This window comes from Eucyclogobius newberryi, unplaced genomic scaffold, assembly GCF_026437365.1.
Source record: "Eucyclogobius newberryi isolate DKJ021-1_F unplaced genomic scaffold, fEucNew1.0.hap1 SCAF_15, whole genome shotgun sequence".
NCBI lineage: Eukaryota > Metazoa > Chordata > Actinopteri > Gobiiformes > Gobiidae > Eucyclogobius > Eucyclogobius newberryi.
In genome coordinates, this window is record NW_027315779.1 from 12,965,800 (window position 1) to 12,991,036 (window position 25,237).

General features: G+C 40.8%; 1 protein-coding gene across 1 annotated transcript; it reads right to left on the bottom strand.

Moving 5' to 3' along the window:
• Positions 1-6,462: 6,462 nt before the first annotated feature.
• On the bottom strand, positions 6,463-24,870 carry LOC140360737 (solute carrier family 22 member 4-like). Its single transcript, XM_072446084.1, has 10 exons — positions 24,451-24,870; positions 22,796-22,899; positions 15,808-15,962; positions 12,744-12,915; positions 10,685-10,811; positions 10,436-10,536; positions 9,884-10,098; positions 8,633-8,634; positions 8,270-8,450; positions 6,463-6,640 (listed from the first exon to the last, which is right to left on the bottom strand). The coding sequence occupies exons 1-10, from the start codon at positions 24,856-24,858 to the stop codon at positions 6,501-6,503; spliced, it is 1,605 nt and encodes a 534-aa protein (XP_072302185.1). The 5' UTR covers positions 24,859-24,870; the 3' UTR covers positions 6,463-6,500.
• Between the last annotated feature and the right edge of the window lie 367 nt (positions 24,871-25,237).

Here is a 25,237-nt window from a genome sequence, read left to right on the forward strand (position 1 = left end):
TCGAAGCTGAAAAAAGAGAGCTGCAGACACATTTCAGAATACAGAATCCTAAGTCGCAATGGTAGTTTAAAGGCTTTTTAATCAAACATTTTGAGATTAAATTATGCTTAAATAATGTCTCAGTTGATTTCTTTAAAGATGACAAGATCTGAAAATGTCAAGTATACTTTAGGATGTTAAATTTGGCAACTTTGTTTAGATATTGAATATATTTATCAAAGGTCAGCGTTGAGTCCAAATACAAACCTAAATATTTGACTTCTTGACCATTATTGACAACTTGTCCTTGCACACAAAGTTGTTGGCCACAGATTTACTTCTTATTAAAACACATTGTTGCAGTTTTTTTAGTGTGAAGAGTGAGGCATGAATCTTGTAACCATTTGGCAACATTATCAAGTGCCAAAGCAGGTTTATCAGCCACCTCTGCCATTGCATTGGTCGGATTATACCTTTGCTCTTCAGATTTGCTACAAGTTGTTAAGCCACTACTTTTCAATGACCTCAGAGGCACAGGCCTGTAGTTTTAACCTCTTTATGTTCACCACTCTCAAGGATTGGTTTTACTATCGCTGTAGGAAATTTATAATCTTCTTTTGATAGAGGTTATTGCACAAATCAAACAGCTGAATATTGTTTATAGAGCAATATTGAGTCATATTTGGCCTTAGAGTTAGAGAGAGATGAGGTCTTGAGGTGAACTCTTTATACTTGAGCCTTGTTTACACTACTGCGTTTAAGGCCTTGGAAATCCCTCAATATACAATTTGGGGTCTCAGTGATATTACACTTCTCTCAGAGTTTAAGACATGAATCAATAAAGTAACACTTAAAACACGTTGAAAACTGTTTTGTTCAATTTCCCCGTTTTCTGTGAGCTCTGTCTTTCGATTTTTACACTGTTCATTACCTATCAATTTAATGTTTGCCTGTTAAATATTGTTTAAAAAATAATTTGCTCTTGCCTTTGTTTCGTAGACTCTGTTCAACATTGATTTTAGGATTTTTTTTAAAGGCTGGATTTATTTTTCTCATCAGGCCTAATAGTGTTTCTTAATATTTTACTTCTAATTTAACACATAACAATGACATGCAAAATGCAAATGTAAATAAGTACAAGTAAACACATTCATTGATTTAAATTGTTATGTGTGCAGGTTTTGACAAGGGCATTTATGCAAAAACTGCAAACCAATGTGGCAAAGAGAAAAACAAGAAAAAAGAAAATTGTTGAGTTATTTTAAAATGTATACATTGTGCTTCTCCTCTCAAATGTCACTAGGCGTTTTTGATGATCAGATTTCTCTTGTGCTGTAAACACACACCAAAAATCAGATCATGGTTTTTCTGCCACGTATGTAAATGTTGCGGGACGAGTGACAATTATCATATTTGTATGAAAAGAGCCTTGTGTCGCATTTAACTGCAAAGTGCTGACTTCTCTTTGTTGGTTAACGGTCTAAACCAATGCCAAGTGACAAAAAGTAACAGTTATGGGATCAAGCTGTACTTTTCAAATGACTCCCCTTCTCTGTATCTGTCCACTGTGGAGACTTCCTGTATTGTGTAATCTGTCTCTAGGTTACAATGAGAACTCTGCATGCTCAATAACCAATATATATCAGTTTTTTCCTCGCAACTTTATTTGCAATAATAATTATACCAACTACAGTGTCAATGATTTTAAAATATCAATAATTCATAAACGCACAATGAAATCTTGTTTAACGATGTGTCCTCTCTGCCCACCGCTACTGCTCGGGCACGTTGGCAGTGTTTGTATAGGGGCATTTTCTACTTTGCGGGGGCCCTAAACTACTACAGAACAAGAATTAGCACACTCGTCATCCCATTCAATGCCCTGAAAATACACAAATATAAGCTAAAGTTAGGCTTGGCAATTTATATTCAACCATTGGGGTCCGTCTTGTGGTGATGGTCTTGTGTGATGGTGGGACCCTATGCATTTCCGCACTGTGCCTACGCCAGAAGTAGGTTATTTGTATTAGAACTGAACGGGCTGGATTGGCGGATGTGGTTAAATTTCAGGGTAAGTGGATTTTTACTCTACAAACTCTCTAAATGTTTGGAAAGTGTTGCAAAAACAAAGGTTTTCCTGACTCTAGTTTATTACAAATGTTGGTGCACCACTGTTCAACTGTTACATTTGTTTTTTTTTTATAATAACCTTATGATTATTCTAATTATTGTTCCTGTATTTCAACTTTCTCTTTCTCTCCTTTATTTTTTTTATTTTGTTCACGATACACATACTTTGAAGACGTATGTGACCTATGACCTAGGTGACGGTGAATGCACCTTTTCAGCTGCCAACCGCCATTCAAAGTAACACAAGACAAGGCAAGGCAAGTTTATTTGTAGAGCACATTTCATACACAAGGCAATTCAAAGTGCTTCACATAGCAGGAAAAATGCATTCAAATCACAAAGAAATTACAGAAACAGAAATACAATAAAATTAACTGATTAAAAAATAAAAATAAAAAAACACCTAGCTACAAAGAGTAACGTGTTTTCTGAGTCCAACTTCTTTTTAAATCCCTTTTAAATCAATCCAACTGATTGTCTAAACTAATGAAATCACAAAAATAAAAGAGAAGAGTGCAAAGAAAAAGTCCTTTCAGTCATATGCGCAGCTAAACAAAACTGTTTTTAGCTTAGATTTGAACATTGTCAGAGTAGAGGCCTGTCTCACATCTTCAGAAAGACTGTTCCAGATTTTAGCTGCATAAAACTGAAATGCAGATTCCCCATGTTTAGTCCTGACTCTGGCACCAGCAGGAGGCCGGTCCATGTTTAGTCCTGACTCTGGCACCAGCAGGAGGCCGGTCCATGTTTAGTCCTGACTCTGGCACCAGCAGGAGGCCGGTCCTTGAGGTCCTCAGAGTCCGAGATGGTTCATATGGCACTAACTAGGGATGTGTACCGCTACGACAGACCGGATCCGGACTTGTAAAAACGTTTAGGTTCAGGTCCAAAAAAAAACGAAACCCCGGTGATTCGGTTCTGGACTCATTAAAAATCTACCACTCACATTCTATAGCCTTTACGTTCTAGAATCTAAACCATCTTAAACCTTCCATAGATTGCAAAATTCGCGCTGGAAAAGACGTAAACACTGACATCGCTGTCAATGGCGCGCCCGGAGCATCAGCGACGCACGCGTCTTCCCCGCGGCAGAAGTTGAAGACGGCGCAATGAGTTTAAAGACACGAGAGACCGAACATTCGGGAAGATCGCTGGCTTAATTGAATCGTTTTAAGCCGCCGCGTGCGTCGCTGCTTGTGCCGCTCCGTGAGTTAGTTTAAGACGCTTGTTAAAGGAGCCGGTTGTGCTTTGGTTTGGGTGTAAATATTGTAACTTCTCGCTCAGGTCAGTAATGCTGGTTTAGTGCTCACAAGTTGTCACTTTATTTCTTGAACAGAGTTGGTTACTGTTGGCCGTAACCATGGTGATGGAACAGGAACATCAAAAACTACCTCGTCTCCTGAGCCCGCTCTTAGCTCCGCCCCAGAGACCGCGCACTAGAGACTAGGGTCGCTACAATATGAATAAAATAACTGTATTATGTTGTGGTGTAGCATTTATTTAGGTGGGTTAATGTGCAATATACATATTTATACATCTAAGTAAATACTAAGTCAAAGTAATATTGTTTAATTGCCGGATTCATTAATTGGAGCTTATATTTTGTAATAGTATTTGTATTCTACAGTTGTTAAATATGGTCTTGTGTTTAATGCTGTTAATATGATGTATTGTGTGTAGTGTAAAATATTTTCATATTCTATTTTTGATACTGCTAAGTTGATTGATAGTGGTTCTAGTTGACTGTTATGCTCGTTTTTGAAGGTTTTTACATGACTTTGATGCCAATGGATCTGCAAAATTAAAGAGTGGAAATGTATCTAAAGGCATTAAACTTCAAGTGTGGGGAACAGCCCAGTCAAACCAGTAATACACTTGACAAACATAGTATCAGCTGAAACAGCTGCCCCAATACCAATACTCAACTTGCTCTTGTTCGGGAGTTGTTCCTCTAGTAAAACACATGAATGTGTGTTAGCTAGTTAGCAGCTTGTGATTTGTAAGTTGTAACTTACAAATCTTGTAACTTTTAACTTGTTAAAAAACAGTGAATAAACCAGATAAATTGAGTTTATTTCAGTCTGCAGTTAAGCCTTGTGTTTGATAGTCGTCCTTGTTCATGTGTCTTCAACTTAATTTAGCGTAGTAGCTTGTGTTATGCTGTTATAACATTATGCAAAAATGGCATGAGTTCAGCCGGACTCATTAGGTCCGGACCTGAACCTAAACCTGTGGATTCGAATCCGGACTTGAACCTGAACGTGGGTTTAGGTATGCATCCCTAGCACTAACATATCCAAGATGTACTTTGGTGCTAGGCCATGGAGATACTTATACACAAGTAGAGCTGCTTTAAAGTCTATTATCTGAGCCACAGGAGCCAGTGCACAGACCTGAGAACAAGACTAATGTGATCATACTTCCTGGTTCTAGTCAGGACCCGAGCAGCAGCGTTCTGGATGTACTGCAGCTGTTTTACAGCTCGTTGGGAGAGACCAGTGAGCAGGCCGTTACACTAGTCTAATCTACTGGAGACAAACCCATGGATAAGTCTCTCCAAATCTGGTTTAGACACAATATTTTTTATTTTGGCAATGTTTTTTAGATGGTAAAAAGCTGCTGATGTTATTGATTTGATGTGGCTGTTAAAGTTCAAGTCTGAGTTCATTATTACCCCTAGATTTCTAACTTGATTTGTAGGTTTTAGAGCGAAACTCTGGAGGTGACCGCTAACACTTTCTCTTTGTTTCTGTGGCCAAAAACGATTATTTCAGTCTTGTCTGAGTTCAGCTGGAAATATTGTTTTGCATCCACACACTGATCTGTTGGATGCAGTGACAGAGTGAATCTACTGGTCCATATTCACCTGCCGTCAGTGAAACATGCAATCTGAGTGTCGCATAATTGTGATAGGACACATTTTTGCTGCATGTCAACTGAACTAACGGCAGCATGTAGAGGTTGAATAGAAGGGGACCCAGGACTGACCCTTGGGGCACTCCACAGGTCAGGGTCATGTGGTCTGAGACACAGCTACCAATTTCAACTGACTACAACAACAACAACTCGTGATGATGTAACTAGTGTATACACTGATACTGTGGTGATTTTAGGGTCCAATTGTGAATGTGTTTTGTGCTCGTGTGATTGGCTTGTGACTTAATGTGAGCAATTCCTTTACTTATAAAAGGGGAGAAGAATTGGCTATGCTCACATCTGATGAAGGTCAGAGGGTATGTCGTTCTAATATAACGAATGCAGCATGAGACAGTGTACAGGAGTTTTCTTTGCCTTATTTTCTCCTGCGCACCTGTCACCCAGTCAGGTGCGCAGGTCTGTCCAGAAACACATTTTGTTCACTGCCAATGGCAATAACATTTTTTCTAATTAAATTGTATTTCATTTCTGTGATAAAGTTCACAAAAAAATTAAAGTTACAATGAATTGTGGGGAACTTGAAGGAGGCCAAGGATCTGCAGGTGCATCATGGGTAGATGAGGAGTTGAGCGTAGGACATGAGGGCTGAGTGGATTGATGATAAACATAGATTCCTTTGAAGTGTTTCAGAAGTAAAAGATCCCATCACGTCATAAAGGGCTTTGTAACCGTTCTTGGTCTGACCCGTCAACTAGAACCTATTTGCCTTGGGTGACCTTACCAGGGGCATGAAACCCCCGACAACAGCTCCTTAGATCATTCGGACGCTCAAACCCCCTCACCTCCATCAAGGAGGGCTGCAAATGTCATTAACCGCCATTAGAGTGTGACTGACGAGATTGTTTACACGGACACAAGTTTTCACAAATCTTCTATCATGTGTTTTAAGCTCATTAATAATGGATGCTTCATCATCCATTATTAATGAGCTTAAAACACATGATAGAAGATTTGTGCCGACCAGATCTGTGCAGTGATTAATTCGATTTTACATTTGTCTGTAGTTTGCTCACAGAATGATGTCAATGTATTGATAAAGTGCACGAACATAAATTAACACATTCATTAAAAAGCCAATGAACAAGATATTTTGTAGAATTTAAAACAAAATATAAAAAACATGATAACATTTTCAGTACCAAAAGAACTACAGCTTTGTATGTTTGTTCTCATCAGACACATCCAGATCATAACACTCTTCCATTGTGTTTCCATGTTTTACTTTTCTTCTGTTAAAACAAATACAATTATTAATAATATCAAAAAATGTATATTGAATTCTAAAAATGTGTACAAAGTAACTTTTCTTTTGGAGGTACAACACTATTGCTAAGTGTTGAATGTTCCACAATGTAAAGTATTTAGCCACTGTATCTCTATGGTGACAAGCATTTGGCTTATCCCCCACCATAAAACTTGTGCAGTGCACCTTTAAGCGTTAAACTGAAAATATATTACCTGCATATTGGTTGCATTTCGTTGATGGTTTCAGGTAAAGTCCGGCAAAAAGTCTCAGGTAAAATGAGACACAGTAAAGCTCCGGTGAGTGCCAGACAACCCATCAGGATGTACGGTAGGGATTTGTAGAAACGACCTGGAAACAACAAAGAAACTAATTCAATAAATGTTTGGTTTCAGAGTGATGAAAAAATATGAAAAAAACAAACACAAAACGGACACAGCCATAAACAACCAAATATTATATAGAATGGTCAAAATAATCACAATTGCATTTATAATTTGAAAAAGTTATGTGATTGAAACCCATGAATAGCCCAACATCACAGCAGACCAGTTTGGTTTGGTATTTTACAATTAAAAAAAACTCTTTTTCTCACCCTCCGCGGGTGGTCTCTATTTATCCCCCTTCAAGCTCAGGTCCTCCACCAGAGGCCTGGGAGCTTGAGGGTTCTGCGCAGTATCTTTGCTATTCCTGCACTACACTTTTCTGGACCGAGATTTCTGATGTTTTTCCTGGGATCTGCTCAAGCTATTCCTCCAGTTTGGGGGTCACTGCCCCAAGTGCTCTGATCATTACGGGCACCACTGATACCTTCACGCTCCAGGCCTTCTCCAGCTCCTCTCTGAGGCCTTGGTATTTCTTTAGTTTCCTTTTCCGGATGTTACCATCCCATGGTACTGCAATGTCCACCACCATGGCTTTCATAGTGGTGGCACTTTGTCGACCACCACTATGTCCGATTGGTTTGCCATTACCATTCGGTCTGTCTGTATCTGGAAGTCCACGAGGACCTTGGCTCGGTCATTCTCCACCACCTTTGGAGGCGTTTCCCACCTTGTCCTTGGGGTCTCCAGTCCGTACTCTGCACAGATGGTTCTGTACACTATGGCAGCCACCTGGTTATGGCGCTCCATATATGTGGCCCTGCCAGCATCTTGCACCCTGCAGTTATGTGCGGGATGGTCTCAGAGCCCCGTTTGCACAGCCTACACCTTGGGTCTTTTCTGGTGTGGTAGATCTGGGCCTCTATTGATCTGGTGTTCAGGGCCTGCTCCTGTGCTGCCATGATCAGGGCCTCAGTGCTGTCCTTGATACCGGCTCTTTCTAGCCGTTGGTAGGATTTCGTGATATCAGCCACTTATGTTCCGGTGGTACATCCCATGTAGGGGCTTATCCTCCCATGATGGTCCCTCCAACACCTCATCATCCTCTATTCCCCAGTGTCTGAGACATTCACTGAGCACGTCATTTGTTGGAGCCTTGTCCTTGATGTACTTATGACTCTTGGACGTTTCGTACTGGATAGTGGCTCTCACACTCACTAGCCCGGCCTCCTTCCTTTCTGTTTTTGATCTCTACATTGCCTTCAACACCAACCAGCCACTGCTCCTGAGGGACATTGTTAATTTTTTTAGGTTGCACCGAATCTGTTCATTGACAATGGCAATAAACACTATCTGATTCTGATTTTGTTAGCCCTGAACGTGTCCTCCGGCCTTCATAATCATGTACAATACTGTTATTCTCATGTGCAATAATGTCAGTCATCCCTGGTGCAATATTTTCTGTCCAAATAACAGCTGCAAATAACAGTGGTATTATTATTAAGATATAAGTTTTTTCTTATCTGTTTTTTATTATTATACTTCTGTGCCTAATCTGTGTTGCAACACTGAAATTAATAAAACATTACAACAACATATCTTGTCTTATATCACCTCACCGGTCAGTATTAGTGACATTACACTATGCTTAACTCACCCAGATAAATGATAAATGGTGACATGATGGTGCCAATGCGGGCTGCCATGGAGCAGCAGCCCATGGCCGTGTTGCGGATCACTGTCGGGAAGAGCTCAGAGGAAATTGCGTAAATGATACAGAATGCTGCAGTGAGGCCAAACTTCCCCAACATTTCCAGGAAAACTCCGATGGCAGGGATCTTTTCAGCTGAGGACAGAAAAAAGAATGAGACATACGTAAAGTACAGGTCAATGATGAGTCGAGACTCTCGAGCAGGGGTCTCCAGCCTTTTGGCCTCTGTGAGAGTTCACTTGAACAACAACTGTAAGCTACTCATGTTCTGAAATCTTCCAGAGACTTCCATCCCTGCAGGACCTGTACGTCTCCAGGACTCTGGGACGAGCAGGTCGGATCACAGCCGACCCTTCTCACCCTGGACACGGACTATTTGAGCCACTCCCTTCAGGCAGGAGGCCACTCCCCTCAGGCAGGAGGCCACTCCCCTCAGGCAGGAGGCTACTGTCCATCCGGACCAGAACCTCCCGCTACAAGAACAGTTTCTTTCCCTCTGCCGTTGGACTCATTACAAACTACCCTAATTTTGACCCCCCCTTTTTCGACCCAAAAAACATTTTTTTTTTAAATTTCTAAAAAAATTAATGACGCAAAATGGCTCGCTAGCACCACCTCAATTTTCAAAATACATTTCGGCAATGACGGGCCTTTTTCATCATAGACTGATGAAAATTGGTACAAACATAACTCATGTCAGGACAAATAAAAAATGATATTATGATCCCACCCTAAACCCAAAAGAGAGTCGGCCATTGTGGAACCCATTTTTTCCACCTTGAAAAGTAATTAATTAGAGGTAATTAGAGGTAATTATTTTGATTTTTTCGATGCAATCTAAAATTGCAATATAAAACATGACAAGCTCATTTTAAAAAAATGGCAATTTTTAAAAGTGTTTATCACAATGATATTGTGATAAAAAAATATTACCATAGACTTAAATGCGTTTTGGTTTAGAAGCATTTCAAATGGGATGAAAGGATTTACTTTGACGCAGGCAAATTAAATTTGGCACAGATTTGGCACTTCACTAGCAATGACTGCAACCCCAGCTAAGATGCAAAGTGTTTATTGGTATACAAGACACATGAACAACACAAGTCTACAGACATGGATGCAGTTTTGGGGCTTCTGGCAATGAGGGCTGTAGGCTCCCGGGCCTCGATACCCTCATCTTCTCCTCAGGTAAAGTGGAGGTAATGCCATGTGCAGGCCCCTTAAAACAGCCAAACACTTAATTTATGACAGCGGAAACACTTTTATGGAAGAACACGTGTGGTTGCCCTGGAGGATTCCACATTTTCCACAGGTCGGTGTGATCCCTTATTTTTCCCACAGGGTTTTGTTGTTTTTCTTGCTTAGAAGGAGAGTAACGGACGGGATGCTGGGACATTATCCATTTTCTAATTTCATATTTACATTGTTTAATCTGCTTTTAAATTTTGCCCTTCAAATCAACTGCTGTTGTAATTTTTGGCGTTACAAAAATGAATTGAATTGAAATAAACTTTTGGTAACCAATAGAACCTAGAGAAATAAGGCTATACAGTGACTGACCAATTGGAATGAGATGGACGAACAGGATCATAACTCCTCCAGTGAACAGGGTGGTGGACTGGCAGATGCGTCGGGCCAGGAATTTGAGCATGAGCAGAGCGATGATGTAAGCTGGCACTTCGGTCAACCCAGAGATGAAGCAGTTCAGGTAGGGGTCGCCGTGGAGATTTGACGTATTTAGGATCAGCGCATAGTAACCCAGCGTGACAATGAACCTGGGGAGATAGTGTGTTACGCTTTATTCAGGCATCATCATCATGTCGTTTTACTGTTTAGTTGGATTTTGGCATGTTATGAGCTATCCCTCTTCAATACAAGCAAATACAGTCAAGAATATTTTTTATCTTCTGGTACTTCATATTATTAAATATCTAATTACAAATTATTCCTTAGGAATAACAAAATATAGTGACCAAAGTTGTGAGAAAAATGCATTAACGAGGCCTTTTATGGAAGTATATGTCATATAACCTAGTCCTGTATAGAGGAAGTATTTTTGGGATATTTTTCAAACTGGAGAATTAGATGAAAGTAAATGAAACTGGGACTCACCACAAAGAGCTGCACAGTGAAGTGGTAAATAATAAGTTGCAATTTTGGAAAATGGTTAAGATGCTGTATTTCTTGTATTTTTTAGCCATTGTGTCTTCAATCTGAAATAAACAAAGGAGATGCAGTTATCAACACTGCCTGCACTTAATGTTTGAACTTACATCATGCGATAAACTAACTGCTAGCTAAATGCATCTTCAGGAAGATATTTAGAGAGCTGACAGTAAATGTATGATTGTTTGAACTTGCCTCAGCTTTGTTGAAAATAGCCGGTGGTAATTCTACTTTATTATATTTTGCGGCTTCTCTCAAAATGGCCACTGTCTCCTCCACTCTTCCCTGAGAAAGCAGCCAGCGAGGGGACTCTGGCAGCAGCCTGCAAACCAGAACAGACAGTTAAAACTGTACATTATTTAAATTACAGCTTGAAATTGAAGTTGCTGTCTAAATTGAACCAGGAATAACCATTTTGCAACACCATACCTGCAAAACTGAAAGTTTTCATATATTTAGAACTTTTTAACTGCAAGCTCAAACAATGGCATAATGTGTCAAACCCTCCTGTTCTAGAAAAATACTTCTGTTGAGAAATTCTTGAGGAATCATTGCAATTTATGTGTGTTCACAAACTCTTGAGAATCTTTTTCATTTTTTTTCAATTGATTGGGCCTGAACCACCTGCAGTGCAGGACTAGACCTATCACAAGTCAACATCGTCATTTGGGCCAAAGCTACCTAACAAAACCAAACAAGTAAGCAACATATTTTAAACGGCGTATGATAACAGCATTTAGTGTAAACAATGAAACCAATTGCATTTCATAAAACAATTTTATTTGTAAACTGTAAGTGCATCCCTAGGTCATGCCACAGGATGCAGCAACAGGCATGCAACGAAAGCTGGACATGGCCTTTCCTCTATCCAAGAAGAAAGCCAACATAACAAAATGCATTGTGGATTTAATTGCTAAAGATATGAGGACATTGAATATCGTTTAAAGAGCTCAGCTGAATAGTCCCGAGTCGCGACTAATGGATAAAGGGCACAAATGTCCCCTTGCTTTAAAATCTAACATGTAATTTTGTAGTTACTGAAGGAAAAAAATGTAAGCTGAAACAGATGGAAACTGAATGACTGATTGATGAAAACAAAAACTGTGTACATTTCATCTGCTATATTGGATCCCAGCTATAAACACTTTACTTTTCTCAAATGTGAGAAACATGATGGTGTTTCTCATATACAATTGTAGGTCTATACAATTGTAGTGGTACTAGCTGACAGCTTAAGTGCCCCTACAAACGTGCACAGAGAAAATGCAGGCCGAATAGCCATCTGGAGAACGTGTCTCAGAAAAAGAGGGCGGACGAAGAGAAGGACATTTCAATGCTACTATGTGGAGAGGTTCCATATAATAATGAGCTTGACGTGCAAGGATCTGGTTCAAACGATATGAAGGAGGGGACACTGTTGGGCCCCTGGTGTGGTAGAAACACAATCAGGACAGATATCCAAGGCTTGCTCTGGTTGTGAAAACTACTTCTTTGTATCCCTGGGACTTCTACTCTTTTAGAGCGCATCTTTTTCAAAGCAGGAATTATTGTTCAAAAGTCCAGGAGCAATCTTCTCTTGATGTAACCCACAGCCCCAAACCCTGTAAGGGGCCAATGGACCGTTTATTTTCTGGTTGTTATTCGCAGGCCCATAAAATACAAATAAAATAGAATGCTTTTAGGCCGATAATTTTGTGGTGGTCAAAATTGCGCAGCCAATGTAAGAATTTACAATAATTTTGGCTATAAGTGTGATGGACATGGCAATGGTTGCACCAATAATGTTCTTCTTATCTCGCGTCCTCCTGTCCGTCTGAGGGAATTGGATCCCTCCCTTCACTGTGGAACTCCTCCAGGTTTCTATTTTTTCCCAAGGAGGTTTTGTAGTCTTTCCTGGATGAGAAGGAGGGTCTTACAGGGGACACTGGGACATTGCCAAGTTCCTTATGAACATTGTTTAATCAGTTTTTAATGTTTTTAATGTGATTTGGGTGTTACAAAAATAAATTGAATTGACATATTTCCTATCACATGTCTGTCACTACTGCAACCTGCTATAACTTTGCCTCTCTCCCCTCCTTCATTCATGTCAATTTAGCCACCACCCTCTTCTGCCTCATCTCCTCCGCAGTATCAAAACCATCCGCCTCCTTAGCCCCTCCATCCTACACTATCATGTAAGGAGGAGGAGTGGTAGTAGTAAGATATATTAAGAGGATGGAAGGGCATCTGACACATAGATAAAGGCTCTTACCACCACAGTGGGACATAGATGAGTGAGCTGGCTGCCATTGGGATCAGTAATGTCCTCCAGTCTCTGAAGAAATAGGCCACTGCGGGCATCATCATGTAGCCAATGGCAGAGGGCAAGAATACCCCCAAAGAGCAGAACACCACACGGGCTTTGGGGCTCAACACCTCTGTACCTGTCGGGAAATATAGCAATGAATATCAGTCTTGTTCAAATATCTACAGATTTCAAAATCAACATTCTGATAGGCTAAACCAGAAATTTTATTGTGGATGATTCGTTAAGGTAAATTTCCTTTAATGTTTATGGCAGAGGTGGGCAAACTACAGCCCACAGGCCACACATGACCTCATTATTGTTTAGATCGGGCCTGCGGGGCCCTACCAGCAATTGATAACAGTATTAAGGCTGATAAGCCTTCTTGCAAAAGTGGCAATCACTTCAGATTCTGTTATTGGTTAAAGACTCACTGACAGCTGTTTTTGAAATTTGTTTATCAGAATTTACCATCTTTATGGATACACTTTAGCATCTAGCATGAAACGGCTTAAACTGGTCTAGCCATCCTCCCTGCTCTGTTCCAGGACAAGCTCTCCCAGCTCAACGTGCCTGACTCCACCTGAACTGACTTCCTGACAGATCGGAGGCAGTGCGTGCGCTTAGGGAAGAATGTTTCAGACACACGGACCATCAGCGCAGGAGCTCCAAAGGGCTCTGTACTTTCTCCCCTGCTCTTTTCCCTATACACAAACTGCTGCACCTCCGGCCACAACTCCGTAAACCTATCAAGTTTGCGGATGACACCATCCTCATTGGGCTCATCTCGGACGGGGATACGTCTGTCTACAGGAGGGAGTAACAACCTGGAGTTCAAAGCCAGAAGGCAGTGGAGATGATCGTGGACTTCAGGAAAGTCACAGCCCCCCAGCCTCCCCTCACTATCATAGACTCCCCCATCACCACTGTAGACTCCTTCCACTTCCGCTGCACCACCATCACGCAGAACCTCAAGTGGGAGCCCACCATCTGCTCCCTCATCAAGAAAGCCCAGCAGAGGATGTACTTCCTGCGGCAGGTGAGAAAAGCCAAGCTGCCAGCGGAGATGATGATGATGATGCAGTTCTACACAGCATCATTGAGTCCATCCTCACCTCCTCCATCACCGTGTGGTACGCCAGTGACACACAGAGACTACAGCGCATTGTGCGCTCTGCTGAGAAGGTGATCGGCTGCAGACTTCCATCTCTGCAGGACCTGTACGTCTCCAGGGCTCTGGGAAGGGGAGGTCGGATCACAGCCGACCCTTCTGACCCTGGACACGGACTATTTGAGCCACTCCCCTCAGAGAGGAGGCCACTCCCCTCAGACAGGAGGCTATGGTCCATCCAGCCCAGAACCTGCCACAATAAGAACTGTTTCGTTCCTTCTGCCGTTGGACTCATGAACACTTCTTAAAGGTGCCATATCATGCTTTTTTCCCCGTTTTGTAGTCTATCCTAAGGGTATATTTGATAATAATAAGGGTTGTGAAACACCCATAACATAATAGTTATGAAATATCACCCATACCTTGGACCCCGCTCACAAACCGGAAATGCAAATGGCTTAGTTTGAGATTCACCCCATTCTTGCGAAGAGCGATCTGCAATTCGATTTTGCACAATGTGGGACCTTAAACACTGCCACTTCAACCAAAATTTAATCACCCACTGCACTGTTCACTTTCTGCACTACATATTTACATATGTAGTGCAGAAACTGTAAATTGTGTGTACATAGAAAGCCTATTTAAAAAAAAAATCTTTTAGCATGTTTTGACTTATATAGGTTGACTTAACATAGGTTGTTTTATCATTTTTTATTGTTTCATGTTGCACCGAATCACCAAATCAAGTTCCTATGTTTGTGGATTCTGTTCATTGACAATGGCAATAAACCTATTCTGATTCTTGCCCCATATTACTGGCACATGTTTTATAGGTGAGATTATGGAAGAGTTGTATCCAAACCAATAGGATCAGTATTGCATATAGTTGAGTAAATGTATGTCGGTGTAATCCCTCATTCGTCCAGGCGTGTTCCATAGTAGAAAAAGCTTCAGTTGTAGTCATCTGGACTCAGTTTGCAAAAATGGACGTTTCGACTCTCATCCAAGAGTCATTGTCAATAACAGAATTTAGGTCGAGAACTCCGATATTAATACTGTTCTGTGGTAAGACCCGCCCATTGGGAGGAGCCTTCCTGAAGTAGAAAGAGTTGTATGTTTCAACAGAAACTCCCCCCTTGTATCTACCGAGCTAGCCTATTCAGAATCTTAATGGGCTATTAGAAACCTCTTTGTCTTTGTGAGACCCTGGCTCAACCACCCTGAGTACCTGATTAGCATCTGAAGCATCTTTGAGTAAATGTAATTTATCAAATTATGATATTGCACTGCAACAATTATTTTCTCCCCATGTACAGACTCGTCAGATGGCAAGTTTTTTCTGGTTCTTTGTGACTGAAACTAAATCTATTTAAATTGTACTGTTTTATTGGGAGTCTGACCTAATCTCCACTCTTGTCTGTTTATTTCAGTTTGTAATAATGGCCGTACCTGCTTGCCACTGCCCAATCTCATCAGTTCTAGGAAGCTAAGCATAAAGGGGCCTGGTTAGTACTTGATGGGAGGCAGCTGGAACACCCTGTGCCACAGTAGGGCATTAGAGGAAACAATGTTGTGTCCTAAGGCAAGACACCTCACCCACATTGCCTAGCATGAATCTGGTGTGAGCATGCATGATTTGTGCTGGGTGGAGGGGCCAATGGCGCAGATTGACAGCCTCACCGTCAGTCTGCCTCAGGGCAGCTGGGGCTACAATAGTAGGTTCCCACCACCAGGTGAGGGATGAACAGAGTTATGTTTTGAGATACGTTGATAAGCCTTTAACGGCTATTACAAGTGTAATAGGCATTACATTATATAATTATTATTATTATTATTATTATTACGGTAGTCTAATAAAATATCTGTACTTATAGACATTGTTTTTGTCATATCATTTTTTTCCCTATTTAGTTTATTTACCTAACACAAATGCGATGATGTAGTTGGAATATCCGCCGCCTCCAACAAAAAAGAAGATCATGGTGAAGATTTCCCAGTTTGGAGAGAAGATCTGAGCAGTCACGGTCACCGTCTGAATGAGCATCATCAGGAACAGGGCTGGCCTCCTTCCCCACCTGACTCAAACAAATCCACCAAATTGTTTGTATGGCCTTTAAAAAACATTATGGGTCTTCCAGGATAATGGCCGCCTAGCTCAGATGGGTCTGTCAGGCTGTGGTTTAATCCGTTTGATTTTTTCGTCTGTATTACGAGTTCACCCGGTAAGATTGACATTTATACGTGGGAGCAGATATATAAAGAGCAGACTAGGGCTAGTCAACATAAGGCCCGGGGGCCAAATCAGTCCCTCTAAGTGATTTAGTCCGGCCCAGGACCTCTTCCATATACACATACATATACATATACATATACATATACATACATATATACATACACGCGCACGCACGCAAGATTGTAAAAAATACAGGTGTAAGGATTTTTACACAGGCACAATTATGTAGCGTATGCATTATTGGGCAATACCAATACGAAGGGTATTTCTCTAGTTTCCTCCTACGAGAAACGCGAGTAATACCCTACATATTAGTACTGCCCAATAAGGCATTCGTTACATAATGCTGTAAAAATTCCTTCATAATGGTGTGAAACTAGGGATGTGTACCGCTACGACGGACCGGATCCGGACTTGTAAAAACGTTTCGGTTCAGGTCCAAAAAAACCGAAAACCCCGGTGATTCGGTTCTGGACTCATTAAAAATCTACCACTCACATTCTATATCCTTTACATTCTAGAATCTAAACCATCTTAAACCTTCCATAGATTGCAAAATTCGCGCTGGAAAAGACGTAAACACTGACATCGCTGTCAATGGCGCGCCCGGAGCCATCAGCGACGCACGCGTCTTCCCCGCGGCAGAAGTTGAAGCCGGCGCAATGAGTTTAAAGAGACGAGAGACCGAACATTCGGGAAGATCGCTGGCTTAATTGAATCGTTTTAAGCCGCCGCGTGCGTCGCCGCTTGTGCCGCTCCGTGAGTTAGTTTAAGACGTTAAAGGAGCCGGTTGTGCTTTGGTTTGGGTGTAAATATTGTAACTTCTCGCTCAGGTCAGTAATGCTGGTTTAGTGCTCACAAGTTGTCACTTTATTTCTTGAACAGAGTTGGTTATTGTTGGCCGTCACCATGGTGATGGAACAGGAACATCAAAAACTACCTCGTCTCCTGAGTCCGCTCTTAGCTCTGCCCCAGAGACCGCGCACGCGCACTAGAGACGAGGGTCGCTACAATATGAATAAAATAACTGTATTATGTTGTGGTGTGATGTAGCATTTATTTAGGTGGGTTAATGTGCAATATACATATTTATACATCTAAGTAAATACTAAGTCAAAGTAATATTGTTTAATTGCTGGATTCATTAATTGGAGCTTATATTTTGTAATAGTATTTGTATTCTACAGTTGTTAAATATGGTCTTGTGTTTAATGCTGTTAATATGATGTATTGTGTGTAGTGTAAAATATTTTCATATTCTATTTTTGATACTGCTGAGTTGATTGATTTATAGTGGTTCGAGTTGACTGTTATGCTCGTTTTTGAAGGTTTTTACATGACTTTGATGCCAATGGATCTGCAAAATTAAAGAGTGGAAATGTATCTAAAGGCATTAAACTTCAAGTGTGGGGAACAGCCCAGTCAAACCAGTAATACACTTGACAAACATAGTATCAGCTGAAACAGCTGCCCCAATACCAATACTCAACTTGCTCTTGTTCGGGAGTTGTTCCTCTAGTAAAACACATGAATGTGTGTTAGCTAGTTAGCAGCTTGTGATTTGTAAGTTGTAACTTCTGTTAAAACAGTGAATAAACCAGATAAATTGAGTTTATTTCAGTCTGCAGTTAAGCCTTGTGTTTGATAGTCGTCCTTGTTCATGTGTCTTCAACTTAATTTAGCGTAGTAGCTTGTGTTATGCTGTTATAACATTATGCAAAAATGGCATGAGTTCAGCCGGACTCATTAGGTCCGGACCTGAACCTAAACCTGTGGATTCGAATCCGGACTTGAACCTGAACGTGGGTTTAGGTCTGCATCCCTATGTGAGACTATTCAAACTAAAATCGCAATTCATAAAAATAACTAAAAAACATCTAATTAAGCATTCACCCTCCCCCAAAACTAGGCCCCAATGCTGTGTCTAGTGTGTGGTGCTTGGTGACAACCAGCTCCTAAACACAAAGCTTGATCCCTGTTATGTGTTGCGATACATGTGTTTAATATGACCTGCGTAGATTATAGTTTTAATACTGTACACTTACGGAAATACAATACTCAATTAAATATAATTAACCTACAATCTGCGCACTGCCACAGAACCTCCAAAGTGCCCTTGTCTGTTGTAATTCTGTTTTATCAGTCTAGCCCACTGGTCTCCAAAAGGCCGACCGTGGCCCATGAAACGATTTGGACCGGCCCACACGTTAATCTTTCAAAGCCCACCGCAACTGTAGGAAGTTCTCTGATCAGACTGTGTCCTCAGTTTCATGGCTTTCATGTAATGACGCACACTGGCCACTAGTTCAATGTGAGATTCAAATCACTCTCGTTGTATAGAGATTATTCACATCACACGACCGCCCCCCAGGCTTGTTCTGCCATATTGTCCGTCAGCAGATCGTGTTTACCACTACAAGCCCATTCAATACTGCTGTCTTTCTGCTTCAATTTACGACAAAACACGGCTCGAAGAGGCTCGATATCGGACGCTTTACTAAAATCAAAATGGTGAAGGTATGTGTGGCAGTTGGGTGCAGCAACCGGGAAGATAAACGGAGAGATTTGAAGTTCTATCGGATTCCGAGAAACCCAGAAAGAAAAGCGAGATAGACATCTACGATAAAACGTTCGAACTGGGAACCAAACGATCACCACAGACTATGTAGTATTCATATCTGGTAAGTTACTATTTGTATAGTTTAGGTGTGAGGTTAACAAGTCGAATTTTGTTGCTACGTTGCTACTACTTATTTATTCGCAATTGGGTCAAAAAACACCACGTCCACAGTCACAACATTTAAGATTTAAGTTGAAGAAGTTACTCATTGCAATCATCACGTCAACACTTCATATTCTCATTTTAAAGATTTCCTAATTGTTTTATTTTAGGGAAGAAAGCCATTGAATCTAGATTATGTGCCCCCACTCTTCTCATTCATCAAATCGCCTGTCAAACGAGCAAGGAGAGAAATGGCAGACATTTGTGAGACGCCAAGAACTAAAGAAGAAAAGACTGGAAAACTTCACCCAAAAGAATCCAGTGCAAACAAATGCTTGTCCTTCCATCATACCCTCAGATTGAAATAATATGAGCCCTGCATGAATTTGAATGACAACAACATTGTATAACCCTTAAGCGCCAGAGATTGTGGGTGAAAAAAAATAAAAATCTGAATAAATAAATATATTTATGTTATAATTATAATTAAAATTATAATAGAAATACTAACTGAATATAAAGAACATATGGCACAGAGTTTAGCCCTCATACACCTCTCCATTCTGGGCATAGTCTGACCCCAAAAGCAGTACCATGTCCCTCTGTGGGACTTAGATAAAATCCACCTGAGCCAGATATCGAACCCTGGACCTTTTAGACCCCGGACCGTTAGGCCATTCTTATCACTGGCCTAGCATACCATATATCTGATATCTGTGGTACCATATCCCTCTGTGGCACTGGTTTCAACATGTGAGGAAAAGGAGGGGAAAAAATTGGAAAAATCACCAAACTTAGCAAAATGAAATAAATTCCCATCATAATTGCATCTGTAACCCCCACAAAAGCTTCCCCCTGGTAGCTTCCCTACCATATAGAGCTCATTCACGTGACGTCACACGAGCGCTCCCAGGCTTGTTTTGCCATAGTGTCCGTCTGCAGTGCGTGTTTACCACTACAAGCCCATTCAATACTGCCGTCTGTCTGCTTCGATTTACAACGAAACACGGTTTGAAAAGGCCCAAAACCTCATTAATGATATCGCACGCTTTACTATAATCAAAATGGTGAAGGTATATGTGGCAGTTGGGTGCAGCAACCGGGGAAGATAAACGGAGAGAAGTTCTATCGGATACCGAGAAACCCGGAAAGAAGAGCGCGATGGACAGCTGCGATAAAACGTTCAAACTGGGAACCAAACGATCAGACTATGTAGTCGTCATTTTATATATGTTAACTATTTGTAGTTGAATTGAAATTATCCCTCACTCGCATGGTGGAGGGAGCTGACAGCTGTTCAGCTACGTGCAGGTGCGCGAACCCTGGGAATGCAGGCTGTCACGCACCGCTGCCTGCACTGGCGCTCCGGAGAATTAACGCTGTAGAATTAACATCTGTTTTATTTAGGCGTTGACCCTTTGTTCAAAATTCGGACTTGTGAACCATCTGACCAGTAGGCTTGGATCGTAAATATCCGGGGTGCGAGATATCCGAGAGACTCGGTGATTTAGGCATCAAATATGGATCTGAGTTGATTGATCGCAGCTTTTCTAAATATCGACCTTTGTGAAGCTCATCCAAGGAGTTTGTGGAATCTGAAAGCACTGGGGCCTCCATAATTTACGTTTAAGATCACTTTCCACGCTATATCAGTGTAAGAACGCAACAAGGGACGGACAAAGGGGCGGCAACGTATGCGATCACGTGGTTTTGTAAGGTTGGTGAATGAGCTCTATACCTGTGGGATCCGGAGTACCATATACTTTTGTTGGACTTTGAAAAAATCACAGATCCCGATTTCAACATGTGAGGAAAAGGAGGGGGAAAAAAAGGTCAAAATGGGAAAAAACACCAAAATGAGCAAAATGAAATAAATCCCCATCATAACAGCACCTTTAACCCCCACAAAAGCTTTCCCCTGGGCCTGGAGAGGGTGAAACAACTCTGGAGTGCTCTGTGCGTCAGGGCATCAGTCGAGTCAGGTTTCAGAGCACCAGAACCTTCTTTAGTCCTTCTTTAGTCCTGCGTTGGTCCTGCGTTAGTCCTGTTTTAGTCCTGCTTTATAGTTTATCCATGTTTTTTTCTGGTAGCTATGGTTTGTTTAGTCTTGGCCCTGGTCTTGTCTTAGGTCTGCTTTGCACCAGTCGAGTCAGGTTTCAGGTTTTTTGTTTTAGTGCTTTTGTCCTGTTTTTCGTCTTGTAATATTGTTATGATATTTTCACTTCTCTGAAAGTAAAGTCCTATGTTGATATCTGATGTTGAATTGTGCCACTGTGAGTTGTTTGTAGATCTTATAGAGATAAAACATAAAATGTTGGTGTGATTTTGCAGTCTGGCCCCATGGCCCCCAGACCTTAGCCCCCCGAAAAATCTGGCCCCCTGGAAAATATAATTGGAGACCCATGATCTAAGGGAACTTGACTTTGATGAATCTCTGCAGGTTTCAGTTACTCTCAGGTTTTGTGTCCAAGAGAAGGCTCAGATGTGGATCAAGGCCTTCTCAGAGTTTTTTGGGTCCTTAGCGCCGACCGGATAGATTTTAAAGAAAGCCTGATTTATTACAGTTTTAGGTCCAGAATATGTGGCGAACTAATGTTTTGTACTTTTAGTAATGTTTTGTATCTAATATGCCAACAGAATGGTGCAAGAAATTTAAACCGGACTCTTACAATTTTTAAGATTCTTATTTCCCAAATATTTGCAAGTTGAGCCAATTTGACAAATACAATGCCTTATTGTTTTTATTGTTTTTTATGCCTTATATGTTTTCCCCATGCATTTATATATGTAAACTAGAGAAGAAGTAGATTAGTTTAGATCTGGTGTAGGTCTGCCACTAACAATTATTTTAGTAGACAACCTATTCAAGTCAAACTATTATTTATATTGTATTAGGATTAAAAAATAAAATAAAAAAATCCTTATCATCTAAATAAAGGTTGACATAATGTGACTGAATGCTTCTAAACAGAGAATATTTAAGAGTGATGTGAACTATTTTTTTTTTTAACATTTTGATTTGAATAAGAATGACACTTTGTAATGTCTTTGTAATTAGAGGTTTAGCGTCTGCATAGTCCATATAACAATTTAGAATATCAAAACACGACCAAGACTATTTTTGTGGTCAACCCAAATCTGGTTTCACCCAGAAGCCACATTTTTAGTGGCTGTTGCTTGATGTGACACGTTTGAGAACCAGTGACTTGGATCTTGTTGTAACTGTAAATGTCGTGATGTGACTGAACGCTATTATTCACTTTTATACTGCATGGGTGGTGCAGTTTTCCCATTCCGCCCTGATCTTTCTGTGCATCGTCATACTGTGGTAGTAATGAAGCCTGCGTAAATTCAGCCTGGAAGACCTAACTCCCTACGTCCACTGCTACGCCAGGGCCACCTGCCCCCCAGCTCAACCAACGCACCCAAGCCGGGCGTCCCCCTGTCTGTCTGTGAGAGTCAGATCCCTCCTTCGCGCGGAACTCCTCCAGGTTTCTACTTTTCCCAAGGAGGTTTTTTTTGCAGTTTTTCTTGGCCGAGAAGGAGGGTCTAAGGACAGGGGACTGCCGGGACGTTGGCCCTCACACCTGCTCCCCATTCTTAATCAACGCACCCAAGTTACTCCTCCCGTGGCACGGCACCGCCTCTGCTCCCAATCAGCGCACAGGCGGTCTCATTTAAACCCTCATGCAGTTGGGCTCGGCCGCTTCAGACCGTACTGCGACCCACCACCTCCCCTCCTCCTCCTCTGCATCCCTCTCATCTAATCATTCTCTCTACCCTCTCACCATATCTACCACCACCAGTCTTCAGGCCCTGGGGGGAGACATCTAATCACGATCGCAATGTCTTCCGCCGGGTCTGAGCGCCAATTAACTTCCGCAATAAAGCTTGCTAAACTGTCCTCTCTGTGTCGGTCTGAGTCTTTCCAGGGTGAATTGTCTTTGTTTCACCTGTCCGAGATCTGCCCTGAGATGAAGGCCCCCACCAGGACGCCTGCGTAGTGGATGGAGGTGGAGAGGGGCAGTTTGTAAGCTTCATCACACACCAAGTCCCACTGCAAACAGAGAAAACGCTGTTGAATTATGTACACATTAGTTTAGCAGACATTGCTGTTGTGGTCGATCAGATCAAGCTCACAAAGGCTCACTATTTGTTGGAGGAACAATTTAAGAAAATATGACAACATGTATTTATTTTGGGTATAAAATAAGCATTTTTATAATGATTGAACATACAGCCACAGCTTCTTCAGAGCCTCACTCTATTTCCAATGGATCTTAAGCCGAGACGCTGTTGGTCATTAAGGATTTTTTTTTAAATTGAAGATATCAATTTGAAACTTCTGTAGTTTACGCACGTAAATGTAAGAAATAAATGTATGAAACGTTTTTAATCATGTCACGTTTTCATATAGAAATTAGACAGTTTATGTGTAAAAACTGACAAAATTGCACATATTTAGGACATTTAAATCTGAGAAATTGACAGTCAAGTTTAAATGTCTTGTTATTTGATACAAAAAATACAGAGGGGATTTTGGAGGACTTATTTTGTTTTTGAGTAAATTATATCTGAGTGAAGATATGCCTGAAAATGTAAATATTGCCTCATTTTAAAACTTGAATACATTTGGCTTAGAATCCTTCTGTCAAAATCTGAAAAAAGAAAACCGGCTGAATGATTCACAACAACATTGAGGATTTATCTCCAAAAAATGTCTATTTAGTTTTTGTTTTACTTTGACTCAACAAAGCTGTTATTTGAGTTTAAGGAAATGTGCAGTTGGTCCAGCATTCCAGTTCAAATTGACTCCAGCATGGAGAGTCTGAGTGAAAGTAGTCTGGACGCTGTGGAGGAGGCTCACAGTACTTTCAGAAATGGGTAACAGTTGATGGACTACCTTTAGTCCAACTCTACGACGAGACACTTTCCTGCTCAGTTTGCACCCCCAACATAATAAGCAAATAAAACACTGTCCAATTTGCTCCTAAAAACATTTTCTTACATTTAAATAAGTAAACTGCAGTAAAAGTTTCAAATTCATATCTTTAAATTCAAGATTTTTACCTATTCACCTGCAACACAATCAGTCAGTAGGTGTGGATTCCAGGAAGTGCTCCCCTTTGTTTTTAAAGTCCATACATTGATACATTTTTTAGAGGTTCACATTTTTTTCAAAATAGATTAAAGGCTCAAAGTAATACCTGCTGTAAATATAAATTATAGTTTTACACCAATAAAGTTTGTGAAGAAAAGTGTAAAAAATAAGTTGCAAATTACAGGAAGTAGGGGAGACTCAGAATTCCATTCAGAAAATGTGCACAATTTACAAATAACAAACACACATTTCCCAACTCATTAAACATTATTTTGAATAAATAATAATACATATTTGTCAAATAATAATTTATGTGACATTAGAGTCAAGTTGACCCAGTAAACTACATGGTAGCTAGGTAACAGTTATGGCATTTCCCAGTGTGATTTCATTCAGGAAGTAAAAAAGAACAAAGATACGATTTTCTAAAATGTGTATCCTGACCTGTCATAGAATCGTTAATATGGTGTGTTATATTGAAACCTAATGTGATGTGAATGTTCTTACCTCAGTTACTATGGTGGACTGGTAAATCTCTTTGCTGTAGGTCCAGCCGTCTCGACAGCTCTCCAAAGGCACTGCGCTCACGTTGACATCCACGTCTGGAGCCAGGTTATTTGCAGAGAAATTTTGAACCATTTCCAGGTTCAATCTTGAACACGAGCTGCGTTTTGTCACTCCGTTTACAGTCTCCATTGGCACGGTCACGTTCTTCCAAGCTTCACTGACGTTATAAGTGTCTGGGATAAAGCACTGATGTGGCGGCGTGTCACCCACAAATACAATATAAATCCCAATAAATCCATTTGGGATGATGCTCACTGCAAGGGCCAAAAACACCCTGCGCTGGAAAGGTCCCCAAGATCCAAGAAAAGATGTAATTGTGTCATAGTCCCTGATATATTCGCTCTCCATGTTTTAAAGTATTAAAAAATATGTGTTAATTGTTTTTTTATCCAGCACGATAAGCTGAACTTTCACTACAAATCTGCCTTTATAGCCTCCACAGAGCACATATCAACCTACCTCACAACCATTGGCTGATTTTACACAAAGTGTTATCTAAATTATGCATACACTGTGGCATTTTTCATTTTGAAATGGAAACTAAGTGCAAAGTGCAATTTGTGAGATGAGGTTAATCATTTTCAGTTCTTGGGAGAAAAGGTCACAAAGTTCAATTTGGGCAAAAACGATTTACAGTAACTAATGGATAAATCGAGTCTGTGTCAAACATCTGGCCCCAAGCATTTACCAGAGAAGTTCATCAGTTTAATATAAATTTAAACACTTT